At 42.3% G+C, this 15500-nt stretch overlaps 1 protein-coding gene across 1 annotated transcript in view; it reads left to right on the top strand.

Annotated features, from left to right (window-relative positions):
* LOC109695322 (uncharacterized protein C2orf92-like) overlaps window positions 1–4314 on the top strand; it is a 113862-nt gene extending 109548 nt beyond the window's left edge. Inside the window, exon 8 of the mRNA XM_074050274.1 lies at window positions 990–4314. Coding sequence (XP_073906375.1) covers window positions 990–1017 — 28 coding nt within the window. The 3' untranslated portion in view covers window positions 1018–4314. The remainder of the gene's footprint in view (window positions 1–989) is intronic.
* The last annotated feature ends 11186 nt before the right edge of the window (window positions 4315–15500 follow it).

Raw genomic sequence — 15500 nt, 5'->3', positions numbered from 1 at the left:
TTCAGCCAACAAAGTGAGTTCTATCTGGATCTCAGGGTGTATTATAGAAACACTTGGTGGAGATCATAGTGGTGGTGGATGATGCTGGCAGCACAAACCAATGCCAGGCCTGAGATCTGGCAGGTAAGAGGAGAAGGGCGATGGGCGGTGGGTGGGCAGGAGAGAGCAGGAGGAAGCAAATCAGAACTTTGCTTAGAAACAGATGTATGAGGTCCAAGCAGGAAGGAAGGGTCATCACTGGGGAACCCAGCATTGAGTTGGGCACCACTACCTGCTGACTGTGGTTTCAGTGCTGGGGAGCAGTTGACAGATGGTGGCACAGGCCTGGAAGCTGGAGGAGGGGCTGTGTGAGGGTCAGGGAAGAGGAGACAGGAGTCTAGAGGACCCTTAGTCACTGCTCCTGTGTTAGTTATTTTTTTCATGCAAAACATCATATTTCCAGGTCTTTCCACCTTATTAAAAAAAGGAGATTTAATTTACATACAAACCAAAACTTTGTATACCATCCTAGTGAAATATTCTGCTTTGATAAATGCATAGTGGATTACATGACCTCCATCAATGCAGACTGTCGTCCCCAATTCCCCCATCCCCCACAGACCTGTCCTCCATCCTGCAGGTCTGATGGAACCTTGGTTCACAGCCCAAGGCTCGGGCTGGCTGTGCTCACTCAGCATGTGCCCTTTGAGAGGCCTCCAGGCTACTTTGTGCACTCACATTTCAGTCCATTTTACTACTTAGTAGGACTCCTTGCAAGCAGGTGGTACCACAGTGTACCTGTCCATCTGGTGAGAAATGTTTGCATTACTTGAATTTTTGACAATTACGAATAGATCTGTGTAGTTTTCCTTTGAGTGTGAATTTCCATTTCTCTAAGGTCAATACCTAGTAGTCTTCACAAGTCATTTGAAACATCTTTAAGGAATAGGCTCTTTAAAACAAAATAAACATTAAAAACAGACTTCTATTTTTTTCTTTTTTTGAGACAGGCATCCCAGGCTGACTTCAAATTCTTGATTCTACTGTCTCAGTCTCCTGAGTGCTGGTATTTCAGAGACGAGTCACCCACTCCCAGCTAAAAAGCACTATTTTTAAACACTCTTCTCCAAAGAATCCCTGATTTGCATCCCTGTTAGATGCATCCCTGTTGTGATCATGGGAGTACTTGCCTGTGACTGTGGAACATCCAGGACCCATTCAAGTCTAGCCCTCCCAACACCAGCAACAAAGCATCCAGCTGTCCTGACACAGACCTCTCCTGACTCCTGTTCAAGATCTTTCTCTAAATCAATAATATATATTCACGAACTTGGGGGTTTTTGTCGTGGGGGGGGGCGTCGGAATTCTGTGGATGAAACCCAGTGTCTTCTGTATGCTAAGCAAGTGCTCTACCACTGAACTACATCCCTAGCCTAACAATGTATCTTAAAACATAAACACACATAAAACTGTTACATATTATCACTGGAAGAAAATGGGAGAGTCTGGCAGGAACCTAAATCCTATTTACTCTAGGGTCAATGGTTCACTAATTCAGTGAATTGCTAATTCAGTGTTTTCAGAGATTTTCCAGAACTATTGTGAATAACAAGAATTGCCTGCATCTATCTACTTAACCGTCTGTCCCTCTCTATCCTTCCAATTGTTGGAATTAAACAATTCCAAAGAATTGTGGTGCCGAAAACAGACACACAAGAGACAGAAAATCTTTACAAGACAATTTTCTCTTGATCAAGAGGGTGCAAGCATGTGCTCACTCCTGCTAAGCAAACACACAAGCACACAATGGCTGACAGTGGCTCCTCCTTATATCCCTGATGCAGTTGTACCTGCCCTTCACCTGGGCTTTGTCCAGGTCAAAGGTTCACAATCTCCCTCTATTGGCTAAAAGGCTTGGGGGATGGGTTAGGGCATATAGTTTGGCAGGCAATGGAGTCATACAGGAATCTAGAAGAAGCAGCAAGGACCCTTTAAACATGCAAGTCATCTAAGATGGTGACCTGAGGAATTTTTAAGTAATCTAAGAGGGTAACAAATACTTTGATAGAAAAGATCATTTTTCTTACACATTTAACCAAAGTTATACTTTGGATGTCTTTCGAAATAAATTGCAGTATCAGGATGGTCACAGCCTAAACATTCTGCATGCAGATCAATAAGGAGGGCTCAATATTAATGGTGCTTTATGGGAAGGGGGAAATGTAACAAAAAGAACCAATCTTAACTGCACAGTCTGAACATTGTTTGTTGCTGGTGTTGGTGGCTTTTGTTTGCTTGTTTTTTGCAGTACTAGGGTTTGAACTCGGCTTCTCCCTTGCAAGGCAGGCATTCTATCATTTCAGCCATGCTTCCAGCCTACTTTCTGAGTTTTGATTCATGTATGCAGTTGTGTAACCTGATCCCTATCAAGATGAGGGAGATAATTTCAACTCAGGAAGTTTGATGTAGACAATTAGGAGTTATGTGATTAAAAGATTCTCTCTCTCTCTCTCTCTCTCTCTCTCCATCCATGCATCTCTCCTAATTTCTCCTCCTCCCCCAATCACACCTTATCTTAAATGCTAATACATTTAACAGATCCTCGATTGATGCATAAGCAGATTAGCTTATGCTTATACAAGCTTGTCAAGGAAAATAGAGGGACAGGGCAAAGGGGAATTGTTAGGCTTGAGGGAAAGCCAGTGGAAGGGATGAGCTAGCTGATGGAGCAAATTTCCTTTCATAAGCAAAGCTTGTTAGGCTTCAGTGCTCTTAAATATGCTGTTCCTGTACCTGATCCCCTCACCCCCAAACGTCACACTGGGCTTTTTGCAAAGCTGTCCCCTCATCTTTCTGATCTTGGCTCAAATGCGACCTTGTCAGAGAAGGTGACCATACTAGCTATAGGAACCTCTCCTCTCTCCTGATACCACTCTATTTCCTTCATAATCTGTAAGGATCAGGTGGTTCTCTTTGTTTATTGCACCTCCTCCTTAAAATGTTATCTCCAGGAGGGCAGGAAGGGGCCATGTCTGCCTTATGCATCTATAGCCTCAGCACCTAGCTCGAAACACAATAAGAATTCAACACCAGTCTGGGAAATTTCCTCTATGTGGGGCTTGTGGTGAAGTTTGGGGCTTATTCACTGGGATCCCGAGGTTGGGTGGGCAGACCTGAGTGTGTAGGTGAGCCTTGACTGTGTACCTACGCACATATGTGCAAAGGGACTTTTATATGGTAATATCTTAACCTATGAGTAGCAAAGCCTCCAGTGTTTGTATACAACTACCGGCTAAGGGTCTTGAGCAGGTAGCTGCATTTCTGCCTGCCTTTTTCCTTTCCTTTGTTCACAAATATTAACTGAATGCCTACCGGCTAGCAGACACTTGATATCATGGCATGAACCAAACAGAAACAAGTACCTGTCCTGGTGACGCAGGTAGACAAAAGAACAAAAAGAACACTCAACAACATCTAGGTTGTCCACTGTGGTTAGGGCTTGTGTGTGGGTGTGGGGAATGATCAGAGGAGGCTTTCCCAAGAAGGTGACTTTAGCATTGAAAACAAAAGGGAGCTGTGGAAGTATTGGGCATAGCTCAGTGGAAGAGCCCTTGCCCAGTATGTCAGAGGCCCTGGGTTCCAACCCCAGCATGAAATCACAAAACAAAACAGCCTTGAAGGCAGATGGCAGCTTTAAGGTGGAAGGTACTCCAGGCCACAGGATGACAAGTGCAAAGATCAGGAGGCAGGAGCTTATCTGACATGTTGGAGAAAGAAATGTTGAGAGGTCAGCAGCCTGGAGCTGAGCTAGTGAGGGGAAAATGGGAGGAGATCAGTGTAGGGAGATGACTCTGGTTTTTATCCTGGGCTAGGTAGAAGCTTTGGAGGGCACTGAGGCAGCTCTCTCTACCTGTCCTTCTGAGTACTGCTAACCAGTTTTCCCAGCAGTTTTTGTTGAAGAGGCTGCTATTTCTCCATCGTATATTTTTAGCTCCTTTGTCGAAGACAAGTTGGTTATAGTTGTGTGGCTTCATATCTGGGTCCTCTATTCTGTTCCACTGGTCTTCATGTCTGTTTTTGTGCCAGTACCATGCTGTTTTTATTGTTATTGCTTTGTAATATAGTTTGAAGTCAGGTATTGTGATACCTCCTGCATTGTTCTTTCGACTGAGTATTGCCTTGGCTATTCGTGGCCTCTTGTGTTTCCATATAAATTTAACAGTAGATTTTTCAATCTCTTTAATGAATGTCATTGGAATTTTGATGGGAATTGCATTAAACATGTAGATTACTTTTGGGAGTATAGACATTTTTACCATGTGGATTCTACCAATCCACGAGCATGGGAGATCTCTCCACTTTCTATAGTCTTCCTCAATCTCTTTCTTCAGAAGTGTATAGTTTTCCTTGTAGAGGTCTTTCACATCTTTTGTTAGGTTTACACCTAGGTATTTGACTTTTTTTGAGGCTATTGTAAATGGAATTGTTTTCATACATTCTTTTTCAGTTTGCTCATTGTTAGCGTATAGAAATGCTAATGATTTTTCTATGTTGATTTTATATCCTGCTACTTTGCTATAGCTATTGATGATGTCTAGAAGCTTCTGAGTAGAGTTTTTTGGGTCTTTAAGGTATAGGATCATGTCATCTGCAAATAGGGATATTTTGACAGTTTCTTTACCTATTTGTATTCCTTTTATTCCTTCTTCTTGCCTTATTGCTCTGGCTAGGAATTCCAGTACTATGTTGAATAGGAGTGGAGATAGTGGGCATCCTTGTCTGGTTCCTGATTTTAGAGGGAATGATTTCAGTTTTTCTCCATTAAGTATAATGCTGGCTGTAGGTTTGTCATATATAGCTTTTATAATGTTGAGGTACTTTCCTTCTATTCCTAGTTTTCTTAGAGCTTTTATCATGAAATGATGTTGGATCTTATCAAAGGCTTTTTCTGCATCTATTGAGATGATCAAGTGGTTTTTGTCTTTGCTTCTGTTAATGTGGTTTATTACATTTATTGATTTTCATATGTTGAACCACCCCTGCATCTCTGCGATGAAGCCTACTTGGTTGTGGTGAATAATCTTTTTGATGTGTTGTTGAATTCAGTTTGCCATTATTTTGTTGAGGATTTTTGTGTCAATGTTCATGAAGGAGATTGGCCTATAGTTCTCCTTTTTGGAGATTCTGTCTTCTGTTTGTTCTATTCTACTGGATTGGCCTTCCGTTTTGTTTTGCAGTTCTGTTTCGTTCTTTTTTCTGAGGTTTTCCATATCCTGGGTAGTTTCCTCTTTAATGTTGTCTATTTTTGTCCTGAGTTCATTTATCCATTTATTCATCGTGTTCTCTCTTTCACTTTGGTGTTTATACAGTGCTTCTATGGTTTCCTTTATTTCTTCTTTTGCTTTTTCAAATTCTCTGTTTTTGTTGTCTGGGAATTTCTTGAGTGTCTCCTGTACATTTTGGTTGACCCTATCCAGTATCATCTCTATAAAATTCTCATTGAGTACCTGTAGTGACAACACAGTTTATTATTTCTCACAATTCTGGGAGCCAGCTGAGCAGTTCTATTTGAGTCAGCTGGACAGGAACTGAATAGGGTGAGGTGGTCACACTCATGCATGTAGCTACTGGCTCAGTGTCACCTGTGTGATGGGGTGAGCTGGCCACCTTGCACTCATTATTTAACAGGGTAGCATGGGCTCACTCACACAATACTAAGAACAGATAGGGAGGAGGGCAAGTTACAGTGCACAATAACTTTCCAGGCCTCTGCTTCTGCAATGTTACTGATGTCTGTTGACACAAGCAAGTTGCATGGCCAAAACCAAAGACACTATAGGGAAAGGGCCTACCCCAGGGAGAAGAATCAAGGCAGTTGTTTTACTAACATCTAACCTAGAATGGGAATAAGGTGTCATCATGAAGGCGCAGGCATCTCAAACCTGGGTGTCTGGGGTCTGACTGTGAACAAACGTGGAGGCCTCTTCCTTCTGGTACATGTTGATGGCTGTTCCAGTTGCTCCTCCACGTAGTCTAGATGCTGCATCACCTGTGCCAGGTGCCATGCTTGCTAAGACACTTCCAACACCGAGCACGTCTCCCATGTGCTCATGTCCACTTGCTCACGAGCTCATCTCTTCCCACAGTCACCCTCTTGAGGCCTCACCCATTCCATATGAAACCCAGCTGCTCCTGAGGCTGAGATCTAAAGGGAACAAGCAGACGTGGAGAATGCAGTTAGAGATAGCAAGAGATGGCATGGCTGGCAATGTCCACATGTATGATGGAGTGTGGCATGGAGAAACCCTCCTGATGAGGACAGCCTGACTGACCCCATCCCTGGAGTCTAAAACCACTCCTGTGGTCCATCCCTGGTTGTGTACCTGTCACCAGGTCAGAAATACTTCACCTCAACCACCGAGGCATGGGGCCCTCCTCAGCCCTGGAAGGGACCCTAGGATATTTGTGATATCTACCCTGAAACAGAACATGAGGGACTTCCTAAAGGGAAAGCCACTGAGGGGATAGAGAGGCTACCTCTCCAGGGAAATCAAAAGGACAGCCACAGTGAGGATGGAGACTCAGGGGCCCCTCACGGGCTGAGCATGGCCTGCATGGAGGTAAGCAGGGCTGGTACAGTGAAGGTGTGAAAGAACACCTCCTCACCCTTCCAGTTTCTTACTGGGGTTGAGCACGGCCTCCTTCAGAGGAGCAGGATGCTAGGAGAAATGGCAGAGTCACTGTCATGGGCAAAGTCAACATGCTCAGCCCTAAAAGGTTCTTCCCAAACCTAAAGCCCTGCTTTGAGCACAGGTAGCTGCATCCTGTGTTCCTTCCTGAGGGCTCTATCCCATTACCTGCTGCAGTTTCTTTACCTAAGATTCAGCTTTCTGGGACGTACAGCCTGACTTCTGATGGCTGTGTGGGTACACACAGAGACAAGTGGAAAGGCAGCAGGCCCTAGCCAAATGCAGACAGGGAACAGGGAAGCCTGACCAGGAAGGAAGCAGAGGAGAGAGGGATCAGCCAGGAAAACTGGGAACTGGTGGGAGGGCTGGCTGCCACACCTCCTAGAAGAAGGTCTACATCTGGTCTTTGGAGTAGACATACTGCCAGATGCGCTGCGCGCATTCCAGTCCCATGCTGTTTTCTTTGCTATGGCTCTGTAGTATAGTTTGAAACCAGGTATGGTGATACCTCCAGTGTTGATCTTTTTGCTCAGTATTGCCTTAGCTATTCACAGTCTCTTGTGTTTCCAAATGAACTTTAGGGTAGATTTTTTAATCTCTATGATGAATGTCATTGGGATTTTGATGGGAATTGCATTGGACATGTAGATTGCTTTTGGCAGTATAGCCATTTTACTATGTTGATTCTGCTAATCCATGAGCATGGGAGATCTTTCCACCTTCTGTAGTCTTTTTAGATCTGTTTTTCAATAGTTTTTAGTTCTCCTTATATAGGTCATTTACATCCATTATTAAGTTTATTCCTAAGTATTTAATGGTATTTAATGTTTTTTGATGTGATTGTAAATGAAATTATTTTCCTTTATTCTTTCTCAATGTGCTCATTGTCGGTGTATAGAAACACTGATGATTTTTATAAGTTGACTCTATATCGTGATACTTTGTTGAAGCTGTTTGTGGTGTCTAGGAGTTTTTGGGTGGAGTTTTTCGGGTCTTTAAGGTATAAGATCATGTCATATGCAAGTAGGGATAGTTTGACTACTTCTTTACCTTTTTGTATTCCTTTTATTCCTTCTTTTTGCCTTATTGCTCAGCTAGGGATTCCAGGACTATGTTGAATAGGAGTGGGGAGAGTGGGCACCCTTGTCTCATGCCTGACTTTTGGGCAAATGGTTTCAGTTCTCCTCCATTGAGTTGTCATAGATAACCTTCATAATGTAGAGGTACATTCCTTCTATTTCTAGTTTCCATAGCGTTTTTATCATGAAATGGTGTTGAATTGTACTGAAGCCTTTTTCTGCATCTGTTGAGATGATCACGTGGTTTTTGTCTTTGCTTCTACTAATGTGCTATATTACATTTATAGATTTGGGTATATTGAACCATCCCTGCATCCTTGGGATGAAGCTGATGTGGTCGTGGGGAATGATCTTTCTGATATGTTGTTAGATTCAGTTTGCCATTATTTTGTTGAGGATTTTTACATGAGTGTTCATTAAGAAGATTGGCTTGTGGTCTTCTTTTTGGATGTGTCCTTGTCTGGTTTTAGGATACGTCTGATACTGGCTTCATAGAATGAGTTAGGCATTGTTCCTTCCCTTTCTATTTCATGGAAAAGTTAAGGAGTGTTGGTGTTAGTTCTTCATTAAAAGTCTGGTAGAGTTCAGTGGAGAATCCATGAGGTCCTGAACTTTTCTTTCTGTGAGACTCTTCATGGCTGTTTCAATTTCATTACACGTTATAGATCTGTTTAGGTGGTTAATATCCTCTTGGTTCAGTTTTGGATGGTCATCGGTATCTTGAAATTTGTCCATTTCTTCAAGATTTTCCAATTTATTTGAGCATAGGTTCTCCAATTAGTCCCTGATGGTTCCCTGGATTTGCTTGGTGTTTGTTGTTATCTCCCCTTTTTCATTTCTGATTATACTAATTTGGGGACCCAACCTTTAACACATGGGTCTTTGGGGAATATTCCATATACAAACTATAGCAAGAAAAAATCTTATGTATATATGTACTTCTGTCAATTATTTATTGTTGCATTGCAAGGGATTAAACCCAGAATTTAGTGCAGTCTAGGCAAGTGCTCTACCACTGAACTATATCCCCAGCAACTTAGTGTGATATCTTGATCCATAAGGGATTTTTTTGGTTACTCTTCACTACTAGTAGCATGCGTAAGCTGCTTTGTGACTTAGGGTCTCCAGTTTCTGTTCCTTTCAGCTCTTTACAATCATCTATCCTCACCCTCAGATTCCTACCATTTCTCACTTTCTCTCTGCCATCCCTACTGTCTGTGTAGCTTCTTCCTGTCATGTATACCATGGCTGCTGTCACCACTGCCACTGCTGACTTTGCTACTGCCAAGGCAGTGGTCTGCCACTGCTTTCAGTTCTGCCATTGCCTTTTACTTTTACTTCTGCTGTCACTTCTGCTTCTGCCACTGCCTGCTACTCTGCCTGGACAAGGGCTGCCTTGGCCACTAGCACAGCTCTGTTGCTGCTCCTGCTGCTGCTAGCCCTGCTGTCATGGCCACTGTTGCTCCCCTGCTGCTGCTGCCTCCACAGCTGCTAGCCTCTTCTGCTTTCTTCATATTACCAGCTCAGCCACTCTCACTAATAATAAAAATCAAAAATAGGCAAGAAAAGACCACTATCCAGAAGACTTTATTGGACTTAAAACACCAGGGCAGCACAGGAGGGTATCTCCTGGCTGACTCTCAAATTGAGCTGAGTAAAAGTCTTAGTCAGAAAGGTTGTGCGGCACCCATCCTGACAGTCCTTTCATGCAAATAGAACTGTGTGGACACCAATCATGGCAGAGTTCCTCACATCACCAGGCATGGCAGCTCTCTTAGGCAAATAAAGGACTGTGTTTGCACGAATCACAAGCCTTCTGTTGGGCCACCAGGGAAGGTCTCCCCTTTCTGGCCTGGATGGAAATGGCTGTAGAGGCATCTAGAGTTTACAGAGCCTTGTGATGGCAGAATTCTGGTGCAAGGTGTGTGCTGGGCCAGTGCCTTCAGGCAGCAGAGTTCTGTTTTGGCAGCAAGCTGTGGTTGTCATGTAGCTTCCTCTATTTGTCCATAGAATGTCCAAAGCAGCTGGCACTTGTATGAGGGGAGTCTGGCTGCCTGGCTGGTAGTCCTTTTTCAAGACACCAGGGCCCCAGGGAATGGTCTCAGAGTTGTTAATTAGGGAGTTTACTTGCTGGCAGCTCCCAATAACTCAGCACATTTAAAGGAAAAATGAACATTAAAGGGGATGCTCACAACACAAGCTCACTGTTAACATCACCACAGCTCTAACAGCATTTACCTCTGTTCTAACCATCAAAACATCCTTCTACCTCATCCTCAAAACATCAGGGAGAGATGGATTCCAAGCCTCTGTTTCAGAGGGACCTGCAGGTAGAGGAAGGCATCAGAGAGCCAAAAAAGTAAGCAGAAAGGCTACTTTAAGGGCACTAGCTTCTACTCTGTCCCTGTCCCCACATGTGAGCTTCCATACCCCTCCCCCCTCTGTTCTTAGTGTGAACTGAGATATCTCTGTGATACTCGCAGACCTGTGAGGTCTCCAGTATCCTGGAGTTGGATCAATTGAGCCTGGAGGCACCTCAGGATATTGAACTCTCCCTGTTGATGTTGAGGCTATGGCAATGATGAGTGGAGCTCTGGTCCTCTCTTTTGCTTTTTTTCTGGACTGTTGGCTGGGTGTTGAGCTCCGCCCTTTTCCCCCGGATTGAAGGTACCATCATAAGTATATAACCTTGGTAGCTGGACTCCCATGAGTCTCCCTTGAGATTCATGGGAGCCTAAATATGGTGAGCTGGTGGTACCCTTCCCACAGGTGCTGGGATGGTGAGCACAGGTGTTTTCCCTCCCTACTATCTCTGCCTCACAGTATTCCCTACTAGTGTATATTGCTTAGGGCAAAGGAGTAATTTAAAAAGTTTCCCTAGCTTTAGTCGGGTGTGGTGGCTTATGCCTCTCATCCCAGCTATAGAAGGATTGTGGTTCAGGCTGGTGTGGTCATAAATAGCAAACCATATCTCAAATATAACCAAAGCATGCTGGGCACCAGTGGTTCAAGGACTCAAGGTTAGGCCAGGCAAATGCTACTGAGAGCAAATGCTGGTAATGCTGGCATTGCAAGCTAAGGAGCTGAGATAGGAAGGCTCATGGGAGGGGAGGTGGAGAGGGAGATTTCTGAGATTCCATCTCAATGGAAAAAAGCTGGGTGTGGTGATGCATGCCTGTCATCCTTGCTGCTATGGGGAGTATAAAATAGGAGGATCGAAGTCCAGGCTGGCCTGGGGAAAAGGTGAGATCCTGTCTCCAAATAACCAAAGCAAAAATCCTCAGGCACAGCTCAGGTAGTAGAAACCCACCTAGCAAATGGAAGACATGAGTTCACTACTGCCTCCAAACAAATAAAGCATAAAGGGCTACCAGTGTGGCTCAAATGCTAGAGGGCTTGCTGAGAAAGTCTGAGGCCCTAAGTTCAAACCCCAGCACCATGAAAAAAAAAGGTTTTTCTTAACATTGAAACTTTCTCAAAATCCACAGCTCCATCAGAGTTTAGCATACCTACATATGTCATAAAAATTTCAAGCATGTAAAGGTAGAAAGATTAGTTTAAAGAACTGCCATGTGCAAATCATCCTAATCTTATCTATCCCACATACAGGCACACATACACAATATTTAAATAAGGGCTTCTTAGAGATATAATTCAGTTACAATAGAATTCACCCTTTTCTGAACATCACCTGAGTCCATAAGTTTGAGAACCCCCTGGACAGCATAGCAAGACATGTCAAAAAACATCACTCACTTTTATTTATTCATGTATTGTTGTGACATGGTCTTGCTATGTAGCCCTTGCTGGCCTCAAATTTGCATCCCCTTGCCTGGGCCTCTTGAGCGCTGAGATTATAGGTGAGCATCACAACACCCAGTAAAAATTTACCCTTCTACAAGGTGTAATTGTGTGGTGTTTAACATATTCACCGTGGGAATCACCACTCTCTAATTTTAGAACATTTTCATCACTCCAACAACTAACCTCATACTCACTAATGCTTTCTTTTTACTGTCCTTTCCCCAGTCTTTGTTCACCCCCAGGTTACTCTCTGCTCTATACAATGTCTATTCTAGAGGTTCATGGAAGTGGAACCATGTAACAGGTGTGGTTTGGTGACTAATGTCTCCCTTAACATGTTTTCTAGCTTCATCCACTTAGCATGGGTCACTGCTTTCCATATTATGATGGAGCAATATTCCATTGTGTGGATATGCTACATTTGTTGATCTGTTTATTAATTGATGGGAATTTTGGTATTGTGAATGTCACTGTTTTGAACAAAGCTTTTTCTACGTGAACATTAGGATTCCTCCATTTTGGGAGTCTTGCTCTTTATTAAACTGATTGGCTGACCACATTCAGGAAATTCTCTCAATCCATGAGGAAAGTCAAAGTTATAGACACAAACTGGGCTCCACTGAGCCCAGGCCAAAATGCGGGCTCTGTTATTTTCAGCATTCTACTGCCAGATACCAGCGTGATGCCAGGATGTACAGCCTGCAAATAAAAGAAAACACTGTTACAGTGTCTAGACCATGTAATAATTGTATTGATTCATACAATTAGAAGTCTTCATACAATAAAATGGTCCAGGGCTGGTACAGCAGGTCATCTTGTCAATAATAATCCAAAATCCTTCTGTGTATCATCCTACTTCTCAAATGTGCATTCATTTCCTTGACAGCTAGGTCAGAATTGAAGTCAGATTTAAGGCAGATATTTCCATGTAGAGGTTTGGTTAACATTGGATAAGATCTGTCATAAGGAAACCGTTATAAATAACTGAGATACTGGGGTGTCATGAGAGCGAGATGACACATCTCAGAAGTCAGTGGGCAAGGAAAATTTACTTCTGCAAAAGAGTGTGTAACTGACAAAGCTGGGAAGCAAGCACACTGAGCAGGAAATCTGCTCAAGTTTTATCTCTAATCAATGCTGCCCCTTGCCTGGATTGGGCAGTTTTCAGGTTCACAGTCTACACAGTTGGCCAACTGAAAAAGGAACAGGTTGGGGAAAGGGCTTTGAAGACAAAGAAGTTTAAAAGTGCAAGGAAGCAATAACTGTCTTAGGTTATCAGCTCTGGACCAGGGCATCTGTTGGAAATAGGAACTTACCCAGCTAAGGAAAACAACCCTTTCTTCTTAATAGAAACTTAAACAGAGTCCATGAAGTTATGAGAAACAAGTTAGCGAGACTAACATTTGTAACAGCAGTGGTTACTGATTAAACCCTTTGACAGAAAAGACCCAACCTAAGCTGATTCTTACATAAACAAACAAAAATGTCATTTTTTTTTTCTTTTACAAAGGGAACAGGAGGCAGAACAGGTCCTGTCTGGGTCGTTGGTACCAGAGGCAGGAAAGACGATGTGGGAAAAGGGTGTAGGAGGGTGAATATGGTGCAAATATTGTGTACACGTGTATATAAATAGGAAAATGAGACCTGTTGAAACTATTCCAGGAATGGGGGGAATAAAGGAAAATGATGGAGGGGGTGAATTCAATACAATATATGTGATATATTGTAAGAACTTTTGTAACTGCCACAATGTACCCACAGCATAACATAAAATTTTTTTAAATAAATAAAAGCAAAGATGAGTTAAATATCATCAATGTGAAAAATTATAGCATTCCCTGTGACAACATATTAGACATTATTTTTCTATTATTAAAGTACTTCTTGACCCTTAGGGAAAAAAGATTGGGTAAGATCATAACGTAATAGTTTAGGATTGGAAGACAAAAAAAAAGATGAAGATTTTTGTGTAAGGAGTTCAATCCTTGGGGTATAAACTGTGTGTTGCTTTCTGTTGAAGATTTATGTATCCTTCAGCAAGTCCTTGAAATGAATAACAAAGTTATTGTCAGCCTTTCTAGGCAAGAATTTCTGGAAATAGTACTGCTATACTGATGTGGCAGTAAACTAGGTGGGGTTCTCACTCTGTGTCTAGATTTTATCTTCACCCAAGCCAGAACAAAAAGGAAAGGGCCAAGTCCTTTCTTCTGGGGAGACTTTACTTGGGAAGATAAGCCCACCCCAGAAAATGTCTGCATCTCCCTGACCACATCTGTGCCCTAACCACTCCCGCAGGAAACTAGGAAATCAGATGTTTTGCTTTCTAACTCTGTAGTAGAGAGTGGGTGAAAAGCAAGAGAAGGAAATCACAGGCTTTTACAGTTAGAAGGTGCTCCTGGCACCAGTGTCCCAGGGTCAGATGCAGCCAAGACGCAATGCAGGATTTTCCTGGCCAGTGGCCCATCTCAGGCATCACCTTGCCTATTCTCTCACTGTTTGCTCCTGCCCACAGCACTCCCCAAAGAAGTGTTCCTCTGCACTGGTTCCTGGGTGCACACCCTTGCAAAGCTTCAACTCTACCTAATTTCACCAGTAAATATTGTAAGAATCAGCTTAGGTCAGGTCTTTTCTGTCAAAGAATTTAATCAGCAATAACTGCCTTACTAATTCACTTCCTATATACCAGTTTCATAAATTCAGCTTAATATGATAAAAGTTTTTATTAAAAACAAAGGGTTGTTATCCTCAGCTGGGCTGAGACAGGAATTCCACTAGATGCCCCAGTTCCAGATCTGATAACCAAAAACAGTTACTGCTTCTCTGAAACTTCTTTGTTACCAAAGCCCCCTCCTAACTTGGCCCTTTCTAATTAGCCAACTGCATAGACTGTAAGCCCAAAACCTGCCCAGTCCAGGGGCAGAAGAGGGACAGAACAGCATCAGATAAAACCCCTGCAGACCTCCCACCCAGTGTGCATACCTCCCAGCCTTCCTGGTATGCACCCTTCTGCAGAAGTAAATTTTGCCTTGCCTATTCACTTCTGAGTATTGTTTCTCTCATGACCCACAATATCTTAAAGATATTTCTAACAATATGTAATTGAACTCTGGAATCTTCAAGGTGTTCTCTCTTCCAGCTTCTTTATTAACTCAAGATTGAAATGTACAACTTGGTACCAGGGTCAAACACAGCTCTTTTCATATTCAGGTTAGATTCTTCATAGTTTCTTTTTAATTACAGCTGATTCCCTAGCTATAGGGAAACTTTGATTTCAGCTTTCAGATTATCCTTTCTTATAGAGAAGCTTGTTATAACATACTATTTCTACAATGTCAATATGAATACATTTTTAAAAATTTAATAAAACAAAAAAATGCATGTGTTATATATCCATCCTCCATTTAAAGAATGCTTATAAACGTCTTAAAACACACAAAACAAAATTGTGTATATTCATAAATACCTACATATGAATATGAGTATCAGAAAATGAACAGGAATGGTTCATATCCAATTAATGAAATGGTTACCAGTGGAGATTTGGAAAAGAGAAGATAGTGGGAGAAGCCGAGAAAAAGAGATGGCTATTGTATCTCTACTGGTTTATTTTCTGATTTTAAAAAGTTTTAATCACATGTTACAAATGTTGACAATTTAAAACTCCAGTGGTAAAAACATGAATATTTTGACCATTATTTATTTTATTCTTCACTTTGTACTTTCTCAAAACTAAAAAAATACTAAATCAAGAAAGAAAAAATGTGAAACAAACAAACAAAAAACCTACTTTGTCCAAAATCATATTTAAGGGAAGATTGGCAATGGCATCTACGGTGGGGCAAGTTGGTCAAAATCTGGCACAGCTTACTTCTTTTCAAGCTCCTCTTTCCCCACTAATGTTTGGCCTGTAATTTCTGGTATTGGTGGAGACAGCACAGCTCCTACTTGT

The sequence above is a fragment of the Castor canadensis genome, chromosome 12, assembly GCF_047511655.1.
Source record: "Castor canadensis chromosome 12, mCasCan1.hap1v2, whole genome shotgun sequence".
Classification (NCBI taxonomy): Eukaryota; Metazoa; Chordata; class Mammalia; order Rodentia; family Castoridae; genus Castor; species Castor canadensis.
This window is presented reverse-complemented; position numbering and strand designations above follow the sequence as displayed.